Source organism: Bombina bombina, chromosome 10 (genome assembly GCF_027579735.1).
Source record: "Bombina bombina isolate aBomBom1 chromosome 10, aBomBom1.pri, whole genome shotgun sequence".
NCBI classification, from domain to species: Eukaryota; Metazoa; Chordata; class Amphibia; order Anura; family Bombinatoridae; genus Bombina; species Bombina bombina.
In genome coordinates, this window is record NC_069508.1 from 47,221,913 (window position 1) to 47,249,588 (window position 27,676).

General features: G+C 38.1%; 1 protein-coding gene across 5 annotated transcripts in view; it reads left to right on the plus strand.

Annotated features, from left to right (window-relative positions):
• LOC128641413 (putative ferric-chelate reductase 1) overlaps nt 1-27,676 on the plus strand; it is a 258,303-nt gene that overhangs the window by 186,585 nt on the left and 44,042 nt on the right. For all 5 annotated transcript variants that reach the window (XM_053694043.1, XM_053694039.1, XM_053694040.1 and 2 more), the window contains exons 2-3: nt 2,875-3,070; nt 8,224-8,360. In XM_053694043.1, coding sequence (XP_053550018.1) covers nt 2,875-3,070; nt 8,224-8,360 — 333 coding nt within the window. The remainder of the gene's footprint in view (nt 1-2,874; nt 3,071-8,223; nt 8,361-27,676) is intronic.

The window sequence follows — 27,676 nt, forward strand, 5'->3', positions numbered from 1 at the left end:
TCTTGTAGGGGGCAGGCTTTCCTTCTTCTTTCAGGCTTGGGTTCGAGATGTTCCGGATCCCTGGGCTGTAGACAGTGTCCCAGGGATACAAACTAGAGTTCAAAAGTTTTCCTCCCAGAGGCAGGTTTCTGCTGTTAAGATTATCTGTAGACCAGACAAAAAGAGAGGCGTTCTTACTGTGTAAGAGACCTCTTCGACCTGGGATTAATAGTTCCTGTTCCGATACAGGAACAGGGGAGGGGATTTTATTCCAATCGGTTCGTGGTTCCCAAAAAAGAGGGAACCTTCAGACCAATTTTTAGATCTCAAGAGTCTAAACAAATTCCTCAGAGTACCGTCCTTCAAGATGGAAACTATTCGTTCCATTCTTCCTTTGGTCCAAGAGGGTCAATTCATGACAACAGTGGATTTAAAGGATGCGTTCCTACATGTTCCTATTCACAAGGATCATCACAAGTTTCTAAGGTTTGCCTTTCTAGGATTGCAGGATTTTGTATGCGGATCTAGTGGACATGTCGTCTCTGCCACCTTGGAGACTTCCGTTGAGGAAGGACCTTCTACTCCTGGAGTAGAGTTAGGATTCTTAGAATTTTGTCCTTTCTCCAAGAGGGTTTGGAGAAAGGATTATCGATAAGTTCCCTAAAGGGTCAAATTTCTGCCTCATCTATTTTGTTACACAAACGTCTGGCAGATTTTCCATATGTGCAATCCTTTTGTCAGGCCTTGATCAGAATCAGGCCTGTGTTCAAGCCAGTTACTCCTCCATGGAGTCTTAATTTGGTTCTCAAAGTTCTTCAAGGGGCTCCGTTTGAGCCTATGCATTCCTTAGATATTAAGTTATCTTTGAAAGTTTTATTTCTTGTTGATATTTCTTTTGCTCGCAGAGTGTCAGAGCTCTCGGCATTGCAGTACGAGTCCCCCTTACCTTATATTTCATTCAGATAAGGTAGTTTTACATACTAAATTAGGATTTCTTCCTAAAGTTGTTGTTTCTGATCGGAACATTAATTAGGAGACTGTTGTTCCTTCCTTGTATCCTAATCCTACTTCTCAGAAGGAACGGCTTCTGCTCAATTTGGACGTGGTCCGTCCCTTAAAATTTTACCTGCAGGCAACTAAGGATTTTTGTCAGTCTTCTGCTTTGTTTGCGGCTTTCTCAGGAAAACATAAGGGACAGAAAGCTATGGCTACTTCTCTTTATTTTTGGCTGAAGAGCATCATACGTTTTGCATATGAGACTGCTGGACAGCAGCCTCCAGAGAGTTACGGCTCATTCCACGAGGGCTGTTGCTTCCTCATGGGCATTCAAAAATGAAGCTTCTGTGGAACAGATTTGCAAGGCTGCAACTTGGTCCTCTCTTCACACTTTTTTTTCAAAATTCTACAAGTTTGACACTTTTGCCTTGGCTGAGGCTGCTTTTGGGAGAAAGCTTCTTCAAGCAGTGGTGCCTTCAGTTTATGTTCCCTGTCTTGTCCCTCCCGTATCATCTGTGTACTCTACCTTGGATATTGATTCCAAATAGTAATTAAGATGATCCGTGGACTCATCGTGTTTTTAAAAAGAAGAGAATTTTATGCTTACCTGGTAAATTTATTTTTTGACACGATAAGGCCATGGCCCACCCTGTTTTTGATAGACCGGTTGTTGGTTATTATAAACTTGAGACACCTCTGCACTTGGTTACTTTCTTTCTCTCCTTTACTTCGGTCGAATGACTGGGTTGGGAGGGAAGGGAGGTGATATTTAACAGCTTTGCTGTGGTGCTCTTTACCGCCTCCTGCAGGGCATGAGTGGTATACCCAATAGTAATTAAGATGATCCGTGGACTCATCGTGTCAAAAAAGAAATACATTTTTCAGGTAAGCATACATTTTTCTTTTTACCTAAACACACATCATCCTGTGCATAGTAACTTATGTTGCCATTTATTTTTTATTTGTTGCTGTTTTTAGAACATTAGTAAACTGGGAGTATGTTGCCCTGATTAAAGTGATTATACGCTCAATAATATTTGTAATAAAAAAGTAAATGAAGGGCACTTTCATTGATTGAAATCATTTGTAGACGCTAAAATACATAGTTACTCTTTAATTTCCTTATACAGTCCACCGTTCCTCCGCCTGCAACGCATAGGCTATTTCAGTGTAAAATGACAAATCACGCTGTAGCCAATCGTAATGCGCCACCTTTTTGAGTGCAGCAAAGGGGGCGCGTTACGATTAGCTACATACAGCACGATTCGTCATTTTACACTGAAATAGACTGTTTCGGGTGGGACGCACAGAGGAATGTATAAGAAAATTAAAGGGCGATTATATATTTTAGCGTCTATAATGATTTTAATCAATGAAAGTGACCTTCATTTACTTTTTTTTTTTTTTTTTTTTTTTTTTTTTTTAACAAATATTGATCACCGTATAGCTAGCTACGTGCACATCCGTGTTAGAACTATACCCAAAGTCCCTCATTTATAAGAGATTAACCTCCCACCTTTTTATTGTTGTCATATGTCAATGTAATAAAAAATAAAATATATAATGTGTTGGTTTCTCACTGAAAATAGCTTACGGCAAGGGTTAAATGTGTGTTATAGCTAGAAACTCCAAAACAGCTCAGCAATGGGGTGGAAATGGTTGTGCAGTTAAAGGGTGAAATAACTAGATTTTGCCACTTAAGAAGTTAATATTACTCTAACCGTTCTATGCGAACTCATAACCTTAGAGATGCACAGTAGAAAAACACTGAATTCTAAGCGGAGAGGGATAGGAGTAAGGGACAGTGTTAGAAAGTGCTTGGCCGTATAAGACTTCATGATGGACGATATTGTATAAAGAGAGAGTGCAGAGTTCACCATACTATTTCTTGCCATGTAGATGCATCTCTCAGCTGTGGCTTCCGTCATCTGCCTGCTCACCTGTTCCCTAGCCCCAGTACATGGTTATGCAGACGGGAAAGTCACTCATGCATGCAGCTCTATGATCCCCGGACATGGGCATTCAGCCCAGGACTCTCCACAACACAGCATTGCAGCAGATAAGACCGTGTTTAAGGAAGGAGATCGCATCAAGGGTAATTGTGCTCTAGTACAGCTCTAGCGTGCAATATGAAATCAAACAGTCAACACACTAACCATGGTTTTAATGCAAAAATAATTTATTTTTTATGTAAAATAGTAAATGGAAATCAATGTGACATGAATATTTGTGCACAAAAGATATATCTGTATTAAAGGGACACTATATTGGAAATGTTTCTCCAATGATCTGTTTTACTTGCTGACATGTTTAAAATTGTTTACAAAAAGATCATTTATCTTTTTATTTTGACATTTGAAATAGCTGCTTTTGACTGTAAAAATCTTTATGTGAAAATGTCAGCATTGCGGTAATAGGTACATAAAGGGACATTACGGTCAAAATATTAAAGGGACACTGAACCCAAATTTTTCTTTCGTGATTCAGATAGTGCATGCAATTTTAAGCAACTTTCTAATTTATCACTTTTTCTTCATTCTCTTGCTATCTTTGTTTGAAATTAGAATGCATCTAAGCTTTTTTTTTGGTTTAGAACTATGGACAGCACTTTTTTTATTGGTGGATGAATGTATCCACCAATCAGCAAGAACAACCCAGGTTGTTCACCAAAAATAGCCGGCATCTAAACTTACATTCTTGCATTTCAAATAAAGATACCAAGAGAATGAAGAAAATTTGATAATAGGAGTAAATTAGAAAGTTGTTTAAAATGTCATGCTCTATCTGAATCATCAAAACAAAAGAAAAAATTTGGGTTCAGTGTCCCTTTAAATGCACATAGGTGAATTACATCTCTGAATAGAAACATATTTACAATATACGTGTATTGGCATTTATGCTTCTAGTAAAAGTAATCCTTGTTTTAGTGTTAACATTTTTCTCTGCTTGTGCACGTAAAGCATAGCTAGATATTTTCAGTGCACCAGCATTTTACATTCTGAAGCTACTCAGAGCAGATGGGGCTTTAATCATGTCAGTAATTAACTAATTGAGCCATTATTAGATGGTGCAAGTGCTGTGCTTATAATGCTGGTGCACGGTGCATACTTAAATACATTTTTGAAACGGCTAAAGCTTTTATTAGGAGCCTTTTTGCTAATACATGTATATTACAAAAATGCTTTTATTCATAAATGAAATTCATCCATGTGGATTTAAATTTTGGCTGGAATGTCTCTTTAAAAGCTATGTAAACAAGATCCAGCAGAAGACATTTCTCCTAGTGAGGTGTGTGAGAAATAGTTACTAAAATGTGCATTTTATCACAATAAGGAAGACTTTGTGTTTGTATAGAGTGATGAAATAATGAGATCTGCTCTTCCTGCAAGCTCAGCCCATTTTAATGGCTTGCGGTTTCAAAGTCCAAAAACAGCTACTTCATATACAAAAGAAACCTAAAGTATAATTTCAAATAAATGTTATACTCTGCAACTGGTGTAACTAGTGATTAGGAACACATGAAAGGGAGAGTAATTACACACTACACTGTTAGTTGCTCACTGGCTGATATAGTACAACCCTTGCAGTTCTGTTGGTGGAAACGGATGAACCCCCATATGCTTGATATAGCGAAAAATGGTTAATTCATCCCAGGAAAGACTGTTCTTCAGAAAAAGGAAAAACTGCGGACCCCACCCCTAAAATATTTGATATTATTTATAATACCTCTGCAGATGGAGCCAACAATTTTTATCACAATTCTCTTTATAGTAATTACAAGTTCTTAAAGGGGCAGTGTACTTGAAAAAATGTTATTGTTTGAAAAGATAGATAATGCCTTTATTACCCATTCTCCAGTTTTGCACAACCAGCATTGTTATAATATACTTTTAACCTCTGATTACCTTGTATTTAAAGGGTCACTAAACCCACATTTTTTTTTTTTCATGATTCAGATAGAGAATGCAATTTTAAGCAACGTTCTAATTTTACTCCTATTAATTTCTTTGTTCTCTTTGTATCTTTATTTAAAAAAGCAGTAATAAAAGTTTTGGAGCCGGCGCATTTTAGGTTCAGAACCTGGGTTGTGCTTGCTTATTAGATGGCTTTATGTAGCTACCAATCAGCAAGTCCTATCCAGGGTACTGAACCAAAAATAGGCCGGCTCCAAGCTTTCATTCCTGCTTTTTCAAATAAAGATACCAAGAGAACGAAGAAAATTTTGATAATAGGAGTAAATTAGAAAGTTGCTTAAAATTGCTGCTCTATCTGAATCATGAAATAAAATATTTGGCTTTACTATCCCTTTAAGCCTCTTTTAGCCAATCAGTGCTGACTCATAAATAACTCCACGGCCCGGAGTGAGCACAATGTTATCTATGACACACATGAACTGTCTAACTGTGAAAAACTGTCAAAATGCACTGAGATAAGAAGTGGCCTTCAACAGCTTAGAAATCGGTTTATGAGCTCACCTAGGTTTAGCTTTCAACAAAGAATACCAAGAGAACAAAGCAAATTTGATGATAAAGTAAATTGGAAGGTTGTTTTAAAATTACATGCCCTACCTGAAGTATAATTTTTACTTTAAGTAAGTCTGTTCTAATTAAAGTGAATGTAAATTTTCACGAATGAAAGGCCTGTTTTTAAAATTACTATTAAAAACAGGGGCACTTTTATTCATGAAAGTTTACATTACAGCCATTTTTTTTAAAAAATACTTACCTTTTATTCCTTGCAAGTTTGGAACACCGGAGCAGCAATTCCTCTGCCCCCAGGTCTTCTCTTCTTACGTCAGAAATGACGAATCCGACTTCCTCCAATAACGGCTCGACCTCCCCCCCCCCCCCGAGAAAACATTGCCTGAGGCCACACTGTGATTGGAGGAAGCCGGATTAGTCATTTCTGACTTAAGAAGAGATGACATCGGGGTGGGGGAATCACTGCTCCGGTGTTCCAAGCTTGCAAGGAATAAAAGGGAAGTATTTATTTTTAAAAAATAACTGCAATGTTAACTTTAATGAATGAATGTGCCCCTGTTTTTAATAGTAATTTTACAAAAACAGGGCTTTCATTCGTGAAAATTTACATTCACTTTAACTGTACTTCACATTGGTCTGATGCCAAAATAAATGAAGGTTACAAAATGTATCAATGGAAATTAATATTTTGTAATTAAAATGTCTTACAAATATTATTCTCTAATATTTTAAAACATAAGTCTTATACATTATTTTATTTCTCATTAAAAGTGACTGAATAGTTCAGTCATAACATTCTGTAATGCGTTCCTGCATCTCTCTTCAGTCGTTCTCTTTATCGTAACCCCTTTACTGGTGCTGGATAGTAAACTCCAAATACTGGGCACTGCCATCGTGAAGGTATTTTTGCACTCTGTTACAGAAGCGGTGCACATGCACAGACCACTTGTGTTGTCGGCTTCTTGGTAACTTTATCATTTGATTTGGGTTAGCGTGCATGATACAGAGCACAAAAAATAATCATTTCTTGCAGAGACGATTCAGCTGCCCTTTAAACTTCCTTGTCCAGTCCTACAATATGCTTTGAATGGTTTAGAAATAGAAATTTCAGAGGATTTTCAGTTCAGTGTAGTTTTGTTTTGTTTGTTTTTTTCCTTCGTAATTTCAATACAAAATTGTTACACATTTAAAAGGAGATTTAACAATTTATTTTTTTACTGCATTTTTAATTCGGCATTTCATCTATTCATTTTATACAAATTTTAAAGGGACATGAAACCCAAATTTTTTCTTTTATGATTTAGACACAGAATACAATTTAAAAAAAGTTTCCAATTTACTTCTATTAGCAATTTTTTTTTTGTTTTTGTTATTCTTTTAATGAAGAGATATCTAGACGTGTAGCGTGCACATGCCTAGCGCACTACATGACAGGAAATAGTGCTCCCATCTAGTGCTCATGTAAAACATTGTTGCAAACTCTATAGTGCTTCCGACACATGTACCCCTCCAAACTTACCTCGCTGCTTTTTAACAAAGGATAACAAGAAAATGAAGAAAATTTGATAATAGAAGTAAATTGGAAAGTTGTTTAAAATTCCAATAGGAGCTTCATAGTCCCGGTGAGATTTCTTACTGAATCTTACAAGCCCAGAGATCTTTGCATAATCGGGCCCTGTGCAAAAAAAGAAAAATCAATCAAGAAATGGTCCTCAAAATTAATAATCACACAATAATACAAATATGTAGTAAAGGATTGAAGACTGCCAAGCTATTGGCTGGGAACTTTAAAGGGACACTGAACCCAAATTTTTTCTTGCGTGATTCAGATAGTGCATGCAACTTTCTAATTTACTCCTATTATCAAATGTTCTTCATTCTCTTGGTATCTTTATTTGAAATGCAAGACTGTAAGTTTAGAAGCCGGCCTATTTTTGGTGAACAACCTGGGTTGTTCTTGCTGATTGGTGGATAAATTCACCCATCAATAAACAAGTGCTGTCCAGGGACTGAACCAACAATTGGCTGGCTCCTTAGCTTAGATGCCTTCTTTTTCAAATAAAGATAGCAAGAGAACAAAGAAAGATTAATAGGAGTAAATTAAAAAAATTGCATGCTCTATCTGAATCACGAAAGAAAAAATTTGGGTTCAGTGTCCCTTTAATAGCTGCACAGTATTAGTGGTCAGGTTTTCTAATTCAATAAAACATCAAAACGAACTTCAGCAGCACAGATTCCAAATAACTATTTAAATATAAATAAGATACTGCAGGGTATGGATCAGTCATTAAAAGGACATGAGACCAAAAAAGTGTCCTGCATGATTCAGAGCAGCAATTTTAAACAACCTTCTAATTTACTTCTATTATCAAATTTTCTTCATTCATTTGGTAGCTTTTGTTGACAAGCAGGGACATAAGGTCAGGAGAATGCAGGTGGCTGGAGCAATATAGGGGAGCAGTTTTTAAAGTGTTATGCGTTTGCAAGAGAACTAGATGGCAGCACTTTCCTGCCGTGTAGTACTCCAGATACCTACCTAGTATCTCTTCAACAAAGAATACCATGGGAACAAAGCAAATTTGATAATAGAAGTAAATTGGAAACTTAAAATTGCATGTTCTATCTGAATCACAACTATGATACAAGTTTAATATGTATAAATAATATAGAACACTTTTTTTGTTTGTTTTTTTGTTTATGTAGCTAACCTAATGCATTTCAAATATATTTGTCTGATTTTTTTTTTTGCATATTTTTATTTTTGCAGTAACTTTATCAGGACCGCGGTTTGATGGATTTTTCATGCAAGCACGCGATGCTAATAATTTAGCTGGTTCTGCATTGGGATCATTTGAGTTGATTGATGCAGAGGTTTCACAGCTGTTATTATGTGGAGACGTTCAGGTATGAATGTAAACCATTTGTTAGTGTTCTTAAGCTATATAGTTATAAACAGGGGTCAAGTCCTACAAAAAAATGTGTGGGAACTCACCAAGACTCCCCCCCCCCCCCCTCGCAATTGATATTGTTTTTATAAATTGTTTTATCTATCACACTCTCACACACACACACACACTGTATTTATATGTATATAATCTATAAACTTTGGTTAATGAAAGCAAATTAAAACCAATGAAGTGTTGAATTGGTTACCTTTGGGCCTGAGCAGTGTTCCCTCTAAGGACAGTTTTGTGTGCAGCCCAGCAGTGAAACAGTTAACAAGAGAACCATACCTTGCCATCTGCATTGTGCAGTGTTTGCTAATTGCAGGGTGTGGTTACCTAATTAACTGTTTCACTGCTGGGCCGCACACAAAACTGGCCTTAGAGGGAACACTGGGCCTGAGACTCTTCCTCTGTCACAGTCTCACCCACTTAAGGTGCAATAGCAGGGGCGGACTGGCAAATCGCCCTTGCTGTTTTGTTTTTTGTTTTTTTTTGGGGGGGGAGTTGATTTTCTACTTGATGGGGGTGGTGGTCAGGGGGCCCCCCGGCCCTCTCACTGACGTGTGCAGCCGGTGGTGGAGGAGCAAGTGTGGGGCCACCATCCACTCATCAGATTTATTGTGGATGGAGACTACTTGGATAAGGAAGGAGCCGGTAAGTGAACTTAAAGTCCTGGGCTGGCACTGGCATACCAAAGTGGAAGCACTGCACGGCTGCACATGCAATATGTGGACCAGGTGTGTATACATTTTGGAATCCGGTCCACATATTATTGATCACTCTGTTGCTTCTGCTCAGCTCCCCACACACGCCGTATGCAGGTTAGACAGCAGCAGTGGCACTGCAGCACGATAGGAGCGTGTGGCCAAGGAGAACTGAGTCACGCAAGTGAAGGAAACGGCTGCCGGAGGTAATTTGAAAATCCCATTCCCATCCATCATTAAAGTGAACGAACTTGTCAGTGAGTGACTGTGTAAGTAATTGGTAAAAGTACTGCAGTCTCATGTCTCGGTGTGCTTGCTTGCCGGTGAATAACTAGCAGTCTAGCTGTTAATTCCTCTGCAAAGTACCTGACCCTTCCTTTCTCTTCCTCTACAACTGTCCCGTTTGCATGCTTGGCTTCTGTTGCACTTCCACTGCTATCTGGAAGGGACCGGGCAGTGATCGTAACAGGAGCTGCAGATAAACTTGTGCAGCCGGCAAAACCTCTTGGGACTTCTTGTATACAAAAGCAGCAGGAAAATTCTTTATCCATGATATCTCACATAGTTTCCCTGGTCCCTGAAATAGCTGCCCCCACAGTTATAGTAATGGAATTTAAAGCCAGGAAGGCATTGCTGTCAAAAAAGGTAGGGATTTTAAAATATATGTATTTTGTACTACATATAACCTGCTCTAATTTATTAACTACTACAAACTGCAGTACATCTTAGTTTAGGTTATAAATTAATGCCTGAGGGCAATATAAATATAACTTTATTTTTAAATTCTATTCACTCTGGGGAGCTGAAATGCAGGCAATGTCGCAGTCTAGCAATGGTTTACTTTGTTCGATATTAATTTTAATTTAGTGCCCATTTTAACCCCTTTCCTATGACGGGGCTACAGTGGAATGTATAGCAATCTATTGCAGCCTTCTAGTTGTTTCTTTGCTGTAACTGAATTCAAATTATACCACTGCTAAAAGCTATTTATTCATCACACTGATGCTAGCTTAAAAAATATATATTTTGTGCTTTAAGATAACTTCTGTTTTCTTTCTTTTTAAAGGGACAGTAAAGTCAATATTAAACTTGTATGATTCAATTTTAAACTACATTCCAATTTGCTTCTATTATCTAATTTGCTTTGTTTTAAGTATCCTTTGTTGAAAAGCATACCTAGGTAGTCTCATTAGCAGCAATGCACTACTAGGAGCTTGCTGCTGATTGATGGTTGCACATATATGCCTCTTGTTGTTGCCTCATCTGATGTGTTTAGCTAACACCCAGTAGTGCATTGCTGCTCCTTCAACAAAGGTTACCATAACGGGAAAAGTAAGTGAATTTGATAACAGAAGTACATTTTAAAATGTTGCTTTAAATGTTATGGTCCATCTGAATCACAGAAAAATATGGGGTTTCATGAGACAAACAAGCTTGTGAATAAATTATGTTTCTTTTGTGTTATGTATGTGTGTGTGTAGAAAGTGTTGCTTGGGTGTTTCTTGATCTGCGCTGTGTACGTTGCAAATGGTTATTTTGCTCTAAATAGTTCCTCCTGATATATTTCAATGGCATCTAGTTTCTGAATATTCCACTATCCTCAAATGGAATGTGAAGGAAAAAGGTATGGAGTTGAGTTTCAGAGTTCAGCGCACATAGAATGGAGAAAAACAAAACCAAATTATGGTGCAGTATGTCAGTACTAGGCAATCAAAAACTAAACGTGAGATTTATATGTGCTCACCTTGTTTAACCTCAAACATGTGAGGTATGTTGGAAGCATGGAGGGGATGTAATCCCTATCTGTGGCAAAGATGTTTCCAGCTGGTATGCAGAAACTTTTAGCAGGTGGAAATCTTGATATCCCTGGAGTAGAAATATGTTGGTATTTCAGACAAACTTCTCCTCTCTGGAGTTAGGTAGAGACACTTTCTTTTTGCTGGATTTCTTTTCTTGTTGCTGTTTATTTCTTTTCCCCTTTATACTTGAAAGGCTTCTCCTCTCTCGAGCATGGTATAAACTTTATGTATGCAAACCAATTAGTGCTCAGTTTACATACTATGAGATCAATTGTGGATATTAATTGCAGCACTCATGAGATGTGTATAAATGATGCTTGCAAGGACACAAAGTGAAATTTTAAAATAAAAACACTTTTATTTTCCAATGTCCAATAAAAAATGATAAACAGAAATCCTCTTTGATAATAGTCCAGATCAGGGACAGAAATAAGTGAGCAGATGAAATATAGTATATTTCTTTAAATCCGGTAGTGAGTTTTTTTTATCAGGGCTGGTGCAAAAATAGCTAGCTGATAAAAATTAGTGATATTGTGGTATAGGATGCTGTAAGTACAGCTGGAGGTAAATTCCTTGTGGTGGTTTTGAGCTCTGAAAAGCTCCCAGAGTTCAGGTGGATAAGTTGGTGTTTATGATGGAAAACCAAAAAACGCGTTTCGTGAATTACATTCACTTCATCAGATGGACCCTCTGATGAAGTGAATGTAATTCCCGAAACGCGTAAGGGCACACCCACTGCTGACGTCACTTCCTGTCCAGGGAGACCAAGCTTCAAACACTTCAGCAACGGACCCTGTCACTGACAGGCTTAATCCACATCCATCCGGATATTGTGAGCTATCTAGAGCTCAAAATACCACAAGGAATCATCATCTAGCTGTATTTACAGCAGTTCATGTAACTATTTATTACGGTTTTCCATCATAAACGCCAACTTATCCACCTGAACTCTGGGAGCTTTTCAGAGCTCAAAACCACCACAAGGATTTTTCCTCCAGCTGTACTTACAGCATCCTATACCACAATATCACTAATTTTGATCAGCTAGCTGTTTTTGCACCAGCCCTGATTAAAAAAAACTCACTACCGGATTTAAAGAAATATACTATATTTCATCTGCTCACTTATTTCTGTCCCTGATCTGGACTATTATCAAAGAGGATTTCTGTTTATCATTTTTTTATTGGACATTGGAAAATAAAAGTGTTTTTATTTTAAATTTCACTTTGTGTCCTTGCAAGCATCATTTATACACATCTCATGAGTACTGCAATTAATATCCACAATTGATCTCATAGTATGTAAACTGAGCACTAATTGGTTTGCGTACATAAAGTTTATACCATACTCGAGAGAGGAGAAGCCTTTCAAGTATAAAGAAGGGGAAAAGAAATAAACGGCAACAAGGAAAGAAATCCAGCAAAAAGAAAGTGTCTCTACCTAACTCCAGAGAGAAGTTTGTCTGAAATACCAACATATTTCTACTCCAGGGATATCAAGATTTCCACCTGCTAAAAGTTTCTGCATACCAGCTGGAAACATCTTTACCACAGATAGGGATTACATCCCCTCCATGCTTCCAACATACCTCACATGTTTGAGGTTAAACAAGGTGAGCACATATAAATCTCACGTTTAGTTTTTGATTGCCTAGTACTGACATACTGCACCATAATTTGGTTTTGTTTTTCTCCGTTCTATGTGCGCGGAACTCTGAAACTCAACTCCATACCTTTTTTTCCTTCACATTCCATTTGATGATAGTGGAATATTCAGAAACTAGATGCCATTGAAATATATCAGGAGGAACTATTTAGAGCAAAATAACCATTTGCAACGTACACAGCGCAGATCAAGAAACACCCAAGTGTGTGTGTGTATGTATATATGTATGTGTATGTATATATGTATATATATATATTTTATTTTTTGGATGTTGAAGTTGTACATTTTGAAGGAGTTGCAAATTAAGTCATTGATAGTGAGACATAGAAGGTCCAAGGTGGGGAAGATTAACCTTTAAAATTGGGAGGGGGGCTCATTTTGGAATTTTGCCCTGGGAGCTAGGTTCTCTAGAAACAGCCTTGTTGCTTGATTTGCTATTGCTTCACTCCATTATATATTGGATTGGCTGGTTAGGTTAGTTAGTATGAGGTAGGCGAGGCAACTCAGGCAAGTGAAGGAGCCGGCTGTAATTTGCAAACAAATCCCAATCCCATTGATTGACGTTTGCTTGATTTGCTATTGCTTGCTTCCCATGTTATATATTGGCTTGGCTGGTGGCTAGTTAGTATAATCTAATTATGATCTCCCAGACTCCCAAATTAAATATTTATTTGTATTATGGTTTACACTTTGACTCCCCCCCTCCTTTAGATGAATAATTATACTTCAAGTTTTCATGTTAAAGGGGGAATTCAAAGTGTAAATGATAATACAAATAAATATTATACTTGTTACTAACTTTGGTTCTGATTTGGGAATATTTTTTATTTAAAAAAAATAAATAAAAAATAAATATATATCTATATATCCTGTTATTTTGTTGATTGAAGACCAGTGAGTGCTTTATTTTTTGTTTGATATAGAGAGATTATATTTTGATGATTTAGACAGAGAAGCAATTTTAAACAACTTTCCAATTTACTTCCATTAACAAAATGTGCTCAATCTTTTTATATTTACACTTTGAGTCACCAGCTCCTACTGAGCATGTGCAAGAATTCATAGAATATACGTATAAGCATTTGTGATTGGCTGATGGCTGTCACATGGTAGAAATAGACATAACTAAAATCTGTCACAAAAAAATCTACTACTCATATGAAGTTTAGACTAAGTGCTATTGTATTGTCTTTTTACCATTCATTTGTTAATTATGCAAATGTGTATTTAGTGGTCCTTTTAAGATGTTTAAATATCTCAGCTTATACTGGAGACTTTAAAGGGACAGTAAAGTGAAAACTAAACTTTCATAGTTTAGCGAGAACGTGACATTTTAAGCAACTTTCTAATTTACTCCTGTTATCAATTTTTCTTTGTTCTCTTGCTATCTTTATTTGAAAATAAGGAATGTAAGCTTAGGAGCTTGTCCATTTTTAGTTCAGAACCTGGTTAGCACTTGCTGATTGGGGGATACATTTAGCCACCAACTAGCAAGCGCTACCCAGGTACTGAACCAAAACTGGGCCGGCTCTTACATTCCTCCTTTTTCAAATAAAGATAGCAAGGGAATGAAGAAAAAATAATATATGGAGTAAATTAGAAAATTGCTTAAAGTTGCATGCCCTAGCTAAATCATGAAAGAAAAAACTTCCCTGTAAGGGAATTGCAAAGTCAGTACCTGCCTGAAACACTGTGGAAATGTGTTCTTATTAAAATATTTAAGGATACAAAATTGTCTCTTTATATGGCAATTAAAAACATGGCAGGGGAGGGGCAATAAGGTGGAGGAGGAGCAGAGGAAGGGGGTGGGGGGCCCTGCCACACATTTGCCCGGGGGCCCTGGTTGGTCTCAGTCCGCCCCTGTGCAATAGTCATATTTCTGCTCAGGGGAGCTTAATAATCCCAGAGCAAGCCACACAAAATTGTAAGCATCATGTGTTGCACACAGTGCATGGTGATCACGCAGCAGGACCACTGACAGGCTTGCATTTAGTGTATTGTAGGAATTGTTACTGTCCATTACTAGAGAATCTCACTATCCCTCTAACAAGACTGTGGTCCAGCTCCTCCCACCAGCAGCAGCAGTGTTTACTGAAGCTTTTCTGTTCTCTGTCCAGAGGGAACTTAGTTTCACCTGCATAAAGAGTGCAGGAACTCCGTTCCCGCTCAAATTGACCCCTGGTTATAAACATTGCTTCCAGCCCCCCCCCCCCCCCCCAGCTCTTTGGCTATTGAGCAATGTTTGTCTAAAAGACTCATGCATAATCCAGCAGTTTTTGCACTTTATTGTTTTCTCTGATTTGGTATGAGAGCTATTTTCAGTTGTGCGTCAGCCTTTATGGCAGTACAGATAGCAATTAATTGTTATGAGTTTTCTACTAACGCTTATTGCAGAGCTGGGAAAAGAAGGTTCTAAGTAAAACATTAACTTAGAGGTATTCTAATTGTGGCACCTTCGAAAGATCTGGCTCGCAAACACAAAAGCCTTGTTACATCTTTCCTGGTGAGACACTCTTGGATCTGGAGATGTTGTATTGTTCCCAAACAAACTCGAATCTTTTTAGGAGCAAAATGTCCAGGCTCATTTGAATATTGTGCCCTCCAGGTTAGAAACTTATTTTCATGTTTCACCTAGTTAATTTTGGCAATCTTAGGTTTGTGCTTGGTATCTCTTAGGAAGACTGTTGTTGTTTATTGTGATGATATAATGGACCCGCTGGAGAATGTATCCCTTTCAGTTCTACCTTTTTTGAAGCTTGTCATCCCAAAACGAGTTGTCAGCTCTTATTCCCATTCTAGAAAGGATAAAACAGGTGCACCTGATGGACACTGTGCCCATTATAAGCTGGGTAGGAGTTTGACGGACCCTTTAGTTCATTTGCTTGACTTTTGACACCAGTTTGCTTTAATAGTCCGTAACTTGGAGTCACTTTATACAAGGTCATTGGACATAAGATACATTTGTTGGCTATAAATGCATTGAAACTCAAGGCACTTAAGTTCTTTAAGTGTTTTTTCAATATGGTCTGAAGAATAAGTTGGTAAAAGTCTACTCAGTGTGTCCTACACCAGACTTCAGCAAAGTACTACAGACTTTCAACAGTTACAGGAAGCCAGATGGATCTTGCAGCGAGCATCTCTTTGACACCAGAATAGATTAAATCTGCTTCTTCATTTAGATCTAGAGACTCTGCAATGTATCTAGTTACATGAGAATTATTTGTATTCCATTGCTGCTGTTTCTTCAATTTCTACCTGATCGATTGATGGACGTTCCTCTGATCTAAAGGTTCAAATCTGTCGCTTCAGCCATCGCTGGAGTTAAATCTGCTGAAGTTTGTCAACGCTTTCAGATATTGGCACATATTTGGTCCTGGTGTAATTACTTTAGGACAAAGCTTGTCAAAAAATGGTGCCTGGTCGGCAGTAGTGACTGCAGTTTTCCAGAGGCCAGGCCCAAAATAGTCAGGGCCTCAGCTAGACCAGCAGGAGTGATATAATTACCTTGGAAAGCAGAGTATGGACGTTTTGAATATGTGGCTACAGGTTAGGAATAAATGTGGCATATATGGGCCGTTAGGCTTTTATGCGCAGGTCTGTAAAGCGCATTGTGGCTTGCTGAGTATAATCCCTCAGGTTTGTTGGCTCCTCTTGCTGTTGCTCTGCAAGAAGCTTTTTCTTTCATTGCAAGCTTCTGAAAAATAAATTGTCAGAAGTGGTAAAACAGGTTTGTTAACCTTTTAACAGGGGAACAGCAACAAAACAAACCTTGTGTGTAGGTAGCAAGTAGGGTTGCCACCTTCAATACAGAAAAATAAGGGACGCCCCCCCCCCCGGTTTTAGGCCTTTTTTTATCCATAATATTTTTTTGGTCAGGGTGTAACATGACATTTTGATTTTTCATGCAATTAAATTAGTGATTCTCTGGCCAACTAAGGATGATATTTATACTAGTTTATGCTGGGAAAAAAAAAAATAGGAAAGTGTTTATTCTCTAACGTTAGTGGCAGATCCTGACTAGTGCTCAGTCAGTGGCAAATCCTGACTAGTAGTCAGAAGCAGATCCTGACTAGTAGTCAGAAGCAGATCCTGACTAGTAGTCAGAAGCAGATCCTGACTAGTAGTCAGAAGCAGATCCTGACTAGTACTCAGTCAGTGACAGATCCTGACTAGTAGTCAGTGACAGATCCTGACTAGTAGTCAGTGACAGATCCTGACTAGTAGTCAGAAGCAGATCCTGACTAGTAGTCAGAAGCAGATCCTGACTAGTACTCAGTCAGTGACAGATCCTGACTAGTACTCAGTCAGTGACAGATCCTGACTAGTAGTCAGAAGCAGATCCTGACTAGTACTCAGTCAGTGGCAGATCCTGACTAGTACTCAGTCAGTGGCAGATCCTGACTAGTACTCAGTCAGTGACAGATCCTGACTAGTAGTCAGAAGTAGATCCTGACTAGTAGTCAGAAGCAGATCCTGACTAGTACTCAGCCAGTGGCAGATCGTGACTAGTACTCAGCCAGTGGCAGATCGTGACTAGTACTCAGCCAGTGGCAGATCGTGACTAGTACTCAGCTAGTGGCAGATCCTGATTAGTACTCAGCCAGTGGCAGATCCTGACTAGTACTCAGCCAGTGGCAGATCCTGACTAGTACTCAGTCAGTGTACTCAGTCAGTGGCAGATCCTACAACAATCTTATTAATAAGAAGTATTTTTGGATGAAACCACTGAGAATCAATTCATCCTACTGCTCAGCAGTATTATTAATTAATTATCTCCCATTGATTCTGGACGGGTTTTATCTAAAAAAACTTCTCTTGTTAACAAAATTGTTGATGTGTGATCCTTAAAAGTATGAATGTGTAACTAACATCCTGATCCAAGGAACTTGGCAAAGCTTCTTCATTGATGGTGCACAGTCACTGCTGCTTAGCAATAACCATATTGATAACAGAGCACTCATAACAGCTGCCCAGATCCTTCCTGGCCCCTGCCTGTCACAGCACACAGCCAGCCACTGACTTGGTGCACTTATGCACTAGTTTTTGCAGCAAATTATCTTTATACTTATAGACTACAGTTATTATTTAATAACCACTGACCTGTCCTCAGTGCAAGATGTTGTCAATTGCCATTTGCGATTAAGTTCAGAGACAGACAGACATGATGACATCACTCCCCACCTGACACAGCACAAGTCCGGTCGTCCAGACCAGTAAAACCACCGGCACCCCAAGACTCAGGCCTCCAAAGCTAAAGTCCAATCCAGGAATGCAGACTGCTGTGCTGCCTGTCACTCACAGTGACACTGTGCGTGAGTGATTACTTTAAAAACTCCGACACAGATACAAGTCAGAGACTCTGACAGTGACAGACAGAGCCAGCAAACCAATCATCGCAGCCTCCACAGCTGCTTCCCTGGTAACAGCGCCAGCAAACCAATCATCGCAGCCTCCACAGCTCAGCTGCTTCCCTGGTAACAGCGCCCGCCGCTAGCAAACCATTCGCAGCCGCCCTCAACACAACATCTTACCTGGTAACAGCTTCCCTGGTAACATACCTGACGTCAGACCACAGTCTGAGTCAGGACGGACTCTTCTCAGCAGTCAGTCAGAGTCGAGTTGTTAAGTAGTCGACGCAGGTGACGGTCGCAGGCAGTGCTAGCGCAGGAAGAAAATTAGTAACTTTAAATACGGGACAAACCCCGTCCCGTATTGATTCAATACGGGACGCTGTATTTTAACCTGAAATACGGGACGATTCCGTATTTCAAGGGACGGGTGGCAACCCTAGTAGCAAGTTGGCATTGAAAGAGAAATCCGTGTTTTACTGTGATTAGCAATCTGAATCTTCCTGTAATTATAAACTTTTTCTGTCTTGTTGCAATAGATTAACATACCAGTAGAGTTGGAATGTTTTCAGAACAGGTTAACACATTGTTTTCTGCAATTGTTTTTCAATGGTCAAACTCCACTCACCATATCCCTTATTTGTAGGAGCCAATCTGTACTTGCAGGGTTAAGTTTGTGAAGCCTGCCATACACACTTTAAAGTCTCAGGACTGAAAAATTCACAAATTTCAGAATTAAAGGGACTAAGTTATTATTAAAGGGATATGAAACTCAAAAATATTTAGTGATTTAGACAGAGCGTACCCTTAAAAAAAAAAAAAAAAAAAAGTTTCTAATTTACTTCTATTATCAAATTTGCTTAGTTCCCATGATATTCTGTGTTGAATAGTTACATAGGTAGGCATCTGGAACACTACATGTCAGGAAATAGTGCTCCAGAAATAGTCCGGCTCCTAAGCATTCATCCCTGCTTTTTAACAAAAAATACCAAGAGAACGAAGAAAAATTGCTAATAGAAGTAAATTAGAAAGTTATTTAAAATCACATCCTCTATCTGAATCATGAAAGAAAATTTGTGTTTCATATCCCTTTTTTAAACTTTCAGGAGCCAGACAGAACATTCAATTTAAAAATGTAATGTCAAATTGTGCAGTCTTTTCATACGTACACTTTCTGAGGCACCAGCTGTTACTGTGCATGTGTAAGAGCCTGTGATTTGCTGATGGCTGTCACATGATATAAAAGGCAGGGAAATGAGATCTACATCTCATTTGCATTCAGTATTGTTGCCTTTTTTATTATGCATTTGTTGATTATTCAATTCTACATAAAGTGATTGTAAAGTTTTTAATAAATTAGTGCCCAGTATCTACAAATCTTAAAAACAGGGGCACTTTAATTCATTAAACTTTACAATGATGCTTTTTTTTATTTAATATTTACCTTTGCGTTACTGTGAACAGATCGCTGATTCTCTGCACACATCTCCTACTGTATTGAGCATATTGATGACAAATCCGACTTCCTCCAATTGTTGCGTGACCCCTTTGGCATCCAGCTCGTGGGGCACACAACGATTGGAGGAAGACGGATTTGTCGTCGATATGCTCAATACAGTAGGAGATGAGTGCAGAGAATCATCGATCTGTTTACAGTAACACAAAGGTAAGTATTTTAAAAATGAATTAAAGTGCCCCTGGTTTTAATGTGGTGGTGTGTTTTTTTTTTTTTTTTTTTTTTTTTTTTAAATACTGGTCAGTAATTCATTAAAACTTTACAATCACTTTAAATTGATATACCATGAATTTTTAACCATCTCTTAAACAATTCTCTTGGTATTGTCTCTAGGTTAGCTCAGGGGCGTGCACGTGTCTTTAGCAGTCTATGCAACAATGTTAAACATAATTGCAAACTCTTCTGCTGTGATTGCTAATGACACATGAACAAAATCAAATCGGCATACCTAGGTTTCTTCATTCTCTTGGTGTTGTGTGTTGAAGAGTAATGTCTAATTTTTACTTTGCTCACCCTTTAATTGTCCTTTTTAAATTACAGGTAACCTGGGTAAAGTAAATATTAAGTACATTGCAAAGTTGTTGTACTTCACATAATTATAAATTTTTGTATTATAATTTTTTTTTTTTTTTTTTTTTTTTTAATTTTTTTTATTTGGGTTTAACATAACAAATAACATTTGGGGACCTCGTAGGTCCCCTACTCATAGTGACACATATCCAATTTTTGGACACAAAGGTCCGATTATAAGTCATATCAAAATATTAATATATAAAACATTCCTTCCACTCTAGAGGAAGGAAACTTTTTTAAGTAAACCATTATACCATTTGAAATCCAATTTGTGATCGATACAGTACAGTATATTCTCGGGGGGGGGGGGAAGGGGGAAGAAGTAAAGAGGAGGGGGGGGGAATGGGGTCTTCGTCGGACCTCTAGCATGTAAAAAGTCCAGTAATCATGGGTAGTCAGTCGTCCGGCTAAGCATGGTACGAGGCCTCTTAGGTCATGATCAGTGGTTGCCACAAAGTGTCATGTTTATCCTTCCAGTCAGCCCAAGCCATTTTGAATATATCAACTTTATCTAGATTGCAGCATATGTCTTTTTCCATTGTGTACAAATAAGCCATATTGTTTAGAATCTCAGTCCACTTTGGGGGAGCTCTCTCTTCCAGGACCTAGCGATGTTAGTTTTGATGGAGGACAGAAGATATATGCATATCACCCTCTGATGTTTGGGAAGGGGGTGTAAATCTAAGTGAAGAAGTGCCGTGGCTGGGTCTTTAGGTACCGTGATCTGAAGTGCAGATAGGGTGCGAAAGCACAGATTCCATAAGGGTTTAATTTTTGGGCACTCCCACCACGTATGGAGCATGTCACCTGGAAGGCCACATTGCCTCCAGCATAGAGGAGAGGTCCCTGGAAACATTTTAGATAGTCGTGTGGGGACCAAATACCACTGGGATAAAATTTTGTAATAGGTTTCGAACATTGTTATACAGTGTAGTGTTTTTTTAGTCAGCGTGAGCTCTTTGCCAGGAGTTTACAGGAATATGGATGTGTTGGAGTGTTCCATCTAAGTAAGTGTGGTGCTGGATCGGGTGGTACGGTACCGTCAAGCCAGCTATAGTGTATTGACAGTGGCTTAAGACGTCTGTGACCCCTGAGCCAGATGGACTCCCATGGGGTTAGTGGGCGGGCAGAATTGGGAAGAAATCCCCAAGTAGAGAGGAAACTTTTTTTTTTTTTTTTTTTTTTTAATTCTGGTAAATTCAAAGTGGAGGAAGGGTGGAATATTGTGCGCGATTCGATCTGGTCTAGTGAAATATATCTGTCTCGGCTGGTCTCAGACCAAAGGTCCGATACCTGCTTGACTCCTATTCGGGCCCAGGTATTAGGGTGAGTTTCCACAAGGCCTGTAAGAAGACCTGCAATAGATGTGACCTGGGAGGGGTGGGGTGTAATCAACCGGCGGTGCCGGATCTTATCCCAGACAGATACATTCTATTATTACAGGATTAGATATACCAAGAGTTCTGCTACTATGAGCTGGGGTCCAAATTAGATCCCTAAGGATCTGTCCTGTGCCTGGAGTACTCCCCATTGGGATACATGCGTAAGCATTGTCCCCTCATAGTATTTGACAATGGAAGGGGAGGCCAAACCTCCAAGGTTGATGGGGAATTGAAGGGTTCTATGATTACTGCCCCTTGTTGTGTGCAGGATTAGTTTGCCAGTTGCATCATTTGTGATTGTTACTTTCATTAAAAAAAATTGTGAAGTTTTACTTTAAGTGTCTCCCATATCATTATATATTGCAATTATATGTGGTCGTGCAGAACGTGCCGATATTACAAGGGTTACATAATTATTCTAAGAGGACAGTTCACACTTTTTTGGTAGCTTAAAGGCTCGTTAAATGCATAATCAAAAAGTGCATCATAAAAAGACTATGCACTATCTAAATTTAAAATGAGCAATAGATTTTTTTTTGTAACAAATTCCAATAATTTCTTTTAATTTGCAGCCCCTGTATCATGTGACAGTGATTAGCCAATCAGACTCGTATACATATGCACTGAAGTCTTCCACATGCTCAGTATGAGTTGGTGCCTCAGTGCATGTAAAGACTGCACAGTTTGATAATGGAAGTCATTTGGAAACTTCATGTTCTATCCACTAAATCGTTAATGTTTAATTTTAAATGTTGTCCTTTTTAACACAGTGAGATTGAAATATAAAATGTTTAATTGTAATTATTAAAAAAAAAAACATTTCAATTTAGTTTCCTTTTTTAAAAAAAAAAGAGAATTAACATCCTTTTTAATGCAATTATTTTTTAAATAGCCAAACTCCACTCACAGTTTGCCTTATTTGGTGGAGCCAATCAGGGATTTAGTCTGCAGACAACAAGGCTAACCACTGTCAAAACGTTAGTATTAAAGGGACAGTTAACACCAGAATTTTTGTTGTTTAAAAAGATAGATAATCCCTTTATTACCCATTCCCCAGTTTTGCAAAACCAACACTGTTATATTAATATACTTTTTACTTCTGTGACTAACTTGTATCTAAGCATCTTCTGACCGCCCCTAATCACATGACTTTTAGTTATTATCTATTGACTTTTATTTTAGCCAATTAGTGCAGTGTCTGCCACTAGCCACAGGCGTGATCACAATGCTGTCTATATGGCCTACAAGAACTAGCTCTCCCCTACTGTGAAAAGTAAATAAAATAGAGGCGGCCTTCAAGGGCTTCAAAATTATCATATGAGCCTTCCTAGGTTTGCTCTCAACTAGAATACCAAGAGAACAAAGCAAAATTGTTGATAAAAGTAAATTGGAATGTTGTTTAAAATTACATGCCCTATTTGAAAAATAAATTATATTTTTTTATTTATTTTTTTTGGACTTGACTGTCCCTTTAAGTATATTGTTTTGCAATTGTTCTGATAAACGCAATTAGGGATATATATATTCATTCTGAGTTAGCAGGTATATTTTATGTTCAGAGCTAAATTACATGGAAGGGGGAAAACATGCAAGCTGTATGGAGTTCCAAAAGCAAACACAAGATGGCGCCAGCATAGTGAGTTACTGTCAGGTTATCGGTAAACATGCACAATGCCATACTAGTGTGCAAATGCATTGTGGGAATAAGCTCCTACCCAGGACCGAAGAAACTCACAGGAAAATTGGCTACACTTCATATAAAAAGAAAGTAAACTGTTTCTGACATTTAAAGGGGCACCAAAACCTTGTACTGTATGTATAAAATAGCTTTGGCGTCTTACTATAGAATAACATTAGCCAGGTATAAACCTTTCTAAAATAAACAAACATCCTTTTTACTGCAAAAGGAGCCAATCTGGGTTTTTAGCCATGGTCATAATGTTAGTATAAAGTACATTGTTTACCGTCTCTATAATAAGATACATGACTTTACTCGAAAAAGGAGCTATAAGCCCTAGCACAAACCACAAATAAAAAGTAGCCGTCAGGTTGGATAAAAAACTTTTAATGTTTTATTTAAATCAGATTTTTTTTTTTTATTTAAATAGGATTTTTTTTTTTGCGGAAACTCAATCTAAAAGATGAGCTTCGATTTTACATACATCATAATCTAAAGGTTATTCATACTAATATGGATTTGTTTTTATTTATATAGCAAGATGCTGTATATTCCTGGCTGTAACGTTTAATTTTTTTGGCAAATTATTCCATGAATCCATTTACAATGTCCTGCTCTTCCAGAGGGTTCTGTCAGATTATTTTGGGCAAGTTTTCTATATTGAAGATATTATTGGTCTTCTGGTTCCTAAAACTGTGAATTTGTGTCTTCTGAATAACCTGCCCCTTCACCAGCAAAATTGTTATAAAATAAACATATTGTTGAGAAATAGACCTTCAATTTACATAATCCTGAAAGAGAAAACATTTCATCTTGAGATATAGCATGCCGTTTTTGATTTCAAATTTGCTTCATTCTCTGGTATCCTTTTTGTTGGAGAGCAAAGCTTAACACATTTGCATCTACTTATCAAGCCGTCAACTGACTTGCATTCGACGGCACCAATCCGATCGCCTAACTTCGCTGCCTGCGGACCTGAATACGTTTCTCCAAAGTTACCAAAAAAGCTGTCAAAAAGCCGCGCAGCAAGTACAGGGCGATGAGCAGCGGACTGTTAACTAACAGTCATCGATCTTGCTGCTCTTCGGCTTTTTCCCAGCTTATTGGTACCCCTGTCACTACACCACCCATACTATACTACACTGTTTTACCCCTATCCCGCCTGCTCACAGGACCCCGCCACAGCTAAATAAAGTTTATTTAAACCCTAAACCGACGCTCCTGGAGCCCACCACCACTCTAATAAACGTATTAACCCCTATCCTGCGCTTCCGGAGGCCCACCGCCACCTACATTATGTTATTAACCCCTAATCTGCCGCCCCCTACACCCGCCGCCAACCGACATTATACCTATTAACCCCTAATCTCCGCCCCCCGTCCCCCAATGTCGCCGCCACTATATTAAATGTATTAACCCGTAAACTAAGTCTAACCCTAACACCCCCAAACTTAATATAATTAAAATAAATCTAAATAAAACCTATTAACTAAATCATATTTAAAACGAAATACCTATAATAAAATAAACCCTAAGATAGCTACAATGTAACTATTAGTTATATTGTAGCTATCTTAGGTTTAATTTTTATTTCACAGGCAGGGTTGTATTTATTTTAACTAGGTAGAATAGTTACTAAATAGTTATTATTATTAACTATTTACTAACTACCTAGCTAAAATAAATACAAAAGTACCTGTAAAATAAAACCTAACCTAAGTTACAATAACACCTAACACTACACTATAATTATATAAATTACTAGATATTTAAACTAATTACACCTAATCTAATAGCCCTATTAAAATAAAAAAAATAAAAAAAAACCCCGCCACCATTTAAAAAAAAAAAAAAAAAAAACCCCTAGCCTAAACTACCAATAGCCCTTAAAGGGCCTTTTGCGGGGCATTGCCCCAAAGAAATCCGCTCTTTTTTTACCTGTAAAAAGAAAATACAAACAACCCCCCAACAGTAAAACCCACCACCCACACAACCAACCCCCCAATAAAATACTAACTAAAAAAAACCTAAGCTCTCCATTGCCCTGAAAAGGGCATTTGGATGGGCATTGCCCTTAAAAGGGCAGTTAGCTCTTTTGCGGCCCAAATCCCTAACCTAAAAATAAAACCTACCCAATACACCCTTAAAAAAAACCTAACACTAACCCCCTGAAGATCGACTTACCGGGAGAATTCTTCATCCAAGCTGGGCCGAAGTCCTCAACGAAGCCGGGAGAAGTCTTCCTCCAGACGGGCAGAAGTGTTCATCCAGACGGCATCTTCTATCTTCATCCATCCGACGCGGAGCATCCTCTTCCAATTACTACCGACGAATGACGGTTCCTTTAAGTGACGTCATCCATGATGATGGTGTCCCTTAGATTCCGATTGGCTGATGGAATTCTATCAGCCAATCCGAATCTAAGGGACGCCATCTTGGATGATGTCATTTAAAGGAACCTTCGGTAGTCGTTGGAAGGAAGAGGATGCTCCGTGTCGGATGTCTTGAAGATGGAGCCGCTTTGCGCCGGATGGATGAAGATAGAAGATGCTGTCTGGGTGAAGACTTCTGCGGGCTTGGATGAAGACTTCGGCCACTTGGATGAGGACTTCTCCCGGCTTCTTGGAGGATGGATGTCGGATCTTCAAAACTGTAAGTAAATCTTCTGGGGATAGTGTTAGGATTTTTTTAAGGGTTTATTGGGTGGGTTTTTGTTTTAGATTAGGACTTGGGCTGCAATAGAGCTAAATCCCCTTTTAAGGGCAATGCCCATCCAAATGCCCTTTTCAGGGCAATGGGGAGCTTAGGTTTTTTTAGTTGGGGTTTTATTTGGGGGGTTGGTTGTGTGGGTGGTGGGTTTTACTGTTGGCGGGGTTGTTTGTATTTAAAAAAAATTTACAGGTAAAAGAGCTGATTACTTTGGGGCAATGCCCCTCAAAAGGCCCTTTTAAGGGCCATTTGTAGTTTATTGTAGGCTAGGGTTTTTTTTATTTGTGGGGGAGGCTTTTTATTTTCATAGGGCCCTTTAGATTAGGTGTAATTAGTTTAAAGCTTTGATAATTTCTCATTTTTTGTAACTTAGTTTTTTGTAAATTTCTAATTTTAAGTGTAGAATTAAATTATTTGAGTAGGGTTAGGTGTTAAATATATAATATAGTTAATTTAATTTTGTAGTTTAATGTAATTTTAGTATAAAACTTAGGTTAAATAATAGTTTAATATAGTTTAATGTAATTTTAGTATAATAGTTAGAATATGTTAATTATTAGTTTAATGTAATTTTATTATAATAGTTATAAAATTATATTAAACTAATAATTAACCTATTCTATTAGAATAAAATTATATTAAATTAATAATTAACCTATTCTAATAGAATAGATTCATTATTAGTTTAATATAGTTTAATTTAAATCTAAAGGTAAGTTTAAATTTATTATAAGATAGGGATGAGTTAATATTTAATGTACAGTTAGCGGGGTTGTTTGGGTTTAGGGATTAATAGGTTAATTTAGTTTATGGCGATGTGCGGGGCTGGCGGTTTAGGGGTTAATACATTTATTTAGTCGCGGTGGGCTCCGGGAGTGTCGAAAGGGGTTAATACTTTTATGTAGGTGGCGGCGGTGTCAGGGCGGCAGATTAGGGGTAATAAGTATAATGTAGGTGGCGGCAGATTAGGGGTTAATAAGTATAATGTAGGTGGCGGCAGTGTAGGGGCAGCAGATTAGGGGTGTTTACATCTAACACCCTAACATGTACCCTGAGTCTAAACGTAACTTTTATTCTCCCATAGGAATCAATGGGATATCTGGCAGCATCGTACATGAGCTTTTGCTGCTCTCAGACTCCCATTGTTTCTTATGGCATCCGCCGCCTCCAGGGCGGCGGATTGAAAACCAGGTACGCTGGGCCGGAATAGTGGTGAGCGTACCTGGTAGTTATTTGATAACTAGCAAAAGTAGTCAGTGCCGTATTTGCATTCGGAACATCTGTAGTGACGTAAGCATCGATCTGTGTCGGACTGAGACCGGCGGATCATATGTTACGTCACAAAATTCTACTTTTGCCGGTCTGTAGGCTTTGATAACTAAGGGGAATCAAGCTCGCCACAATTACGCTGCGGAATTCCAGCGTATTTGCGGTTGACGGCTTGATAAATAGATGCCATTGGATGAAATTGTGACAAGCAGCTTGCTCCCAGTAGTGCATTGCTTTTGAGCCTACCTATGTATGCTTTACAACAATGGATACCAAGTGAATGAGGCAAATTAGAGAAGAAAATTGTTACAAATTGCATGTTTTCTGAATCATGAAAGTTTATAATTTTGACTTTACTGTCCCTTTAATGCCATTGTTCTCCTGCAAATCTATCTACACAGAATCAACCCATACTAAGATTTAGGAAGCTCACTGAATAGATTGTTTGGAGTGGACTAGATCTGCACAAGGCCCGACGTGTGAGGAGGGAGGGGCAAACATTAAAAATGAAATAAGTTATTGTTTTAGTTAAATAAAAGTATTGAAATTAAGATTTATTTTTTCTCTTTCCAATAAAGTACAGTTTAAAAGTTGATCAAATATTAATGATTAACCTATTAATAATTTAATTA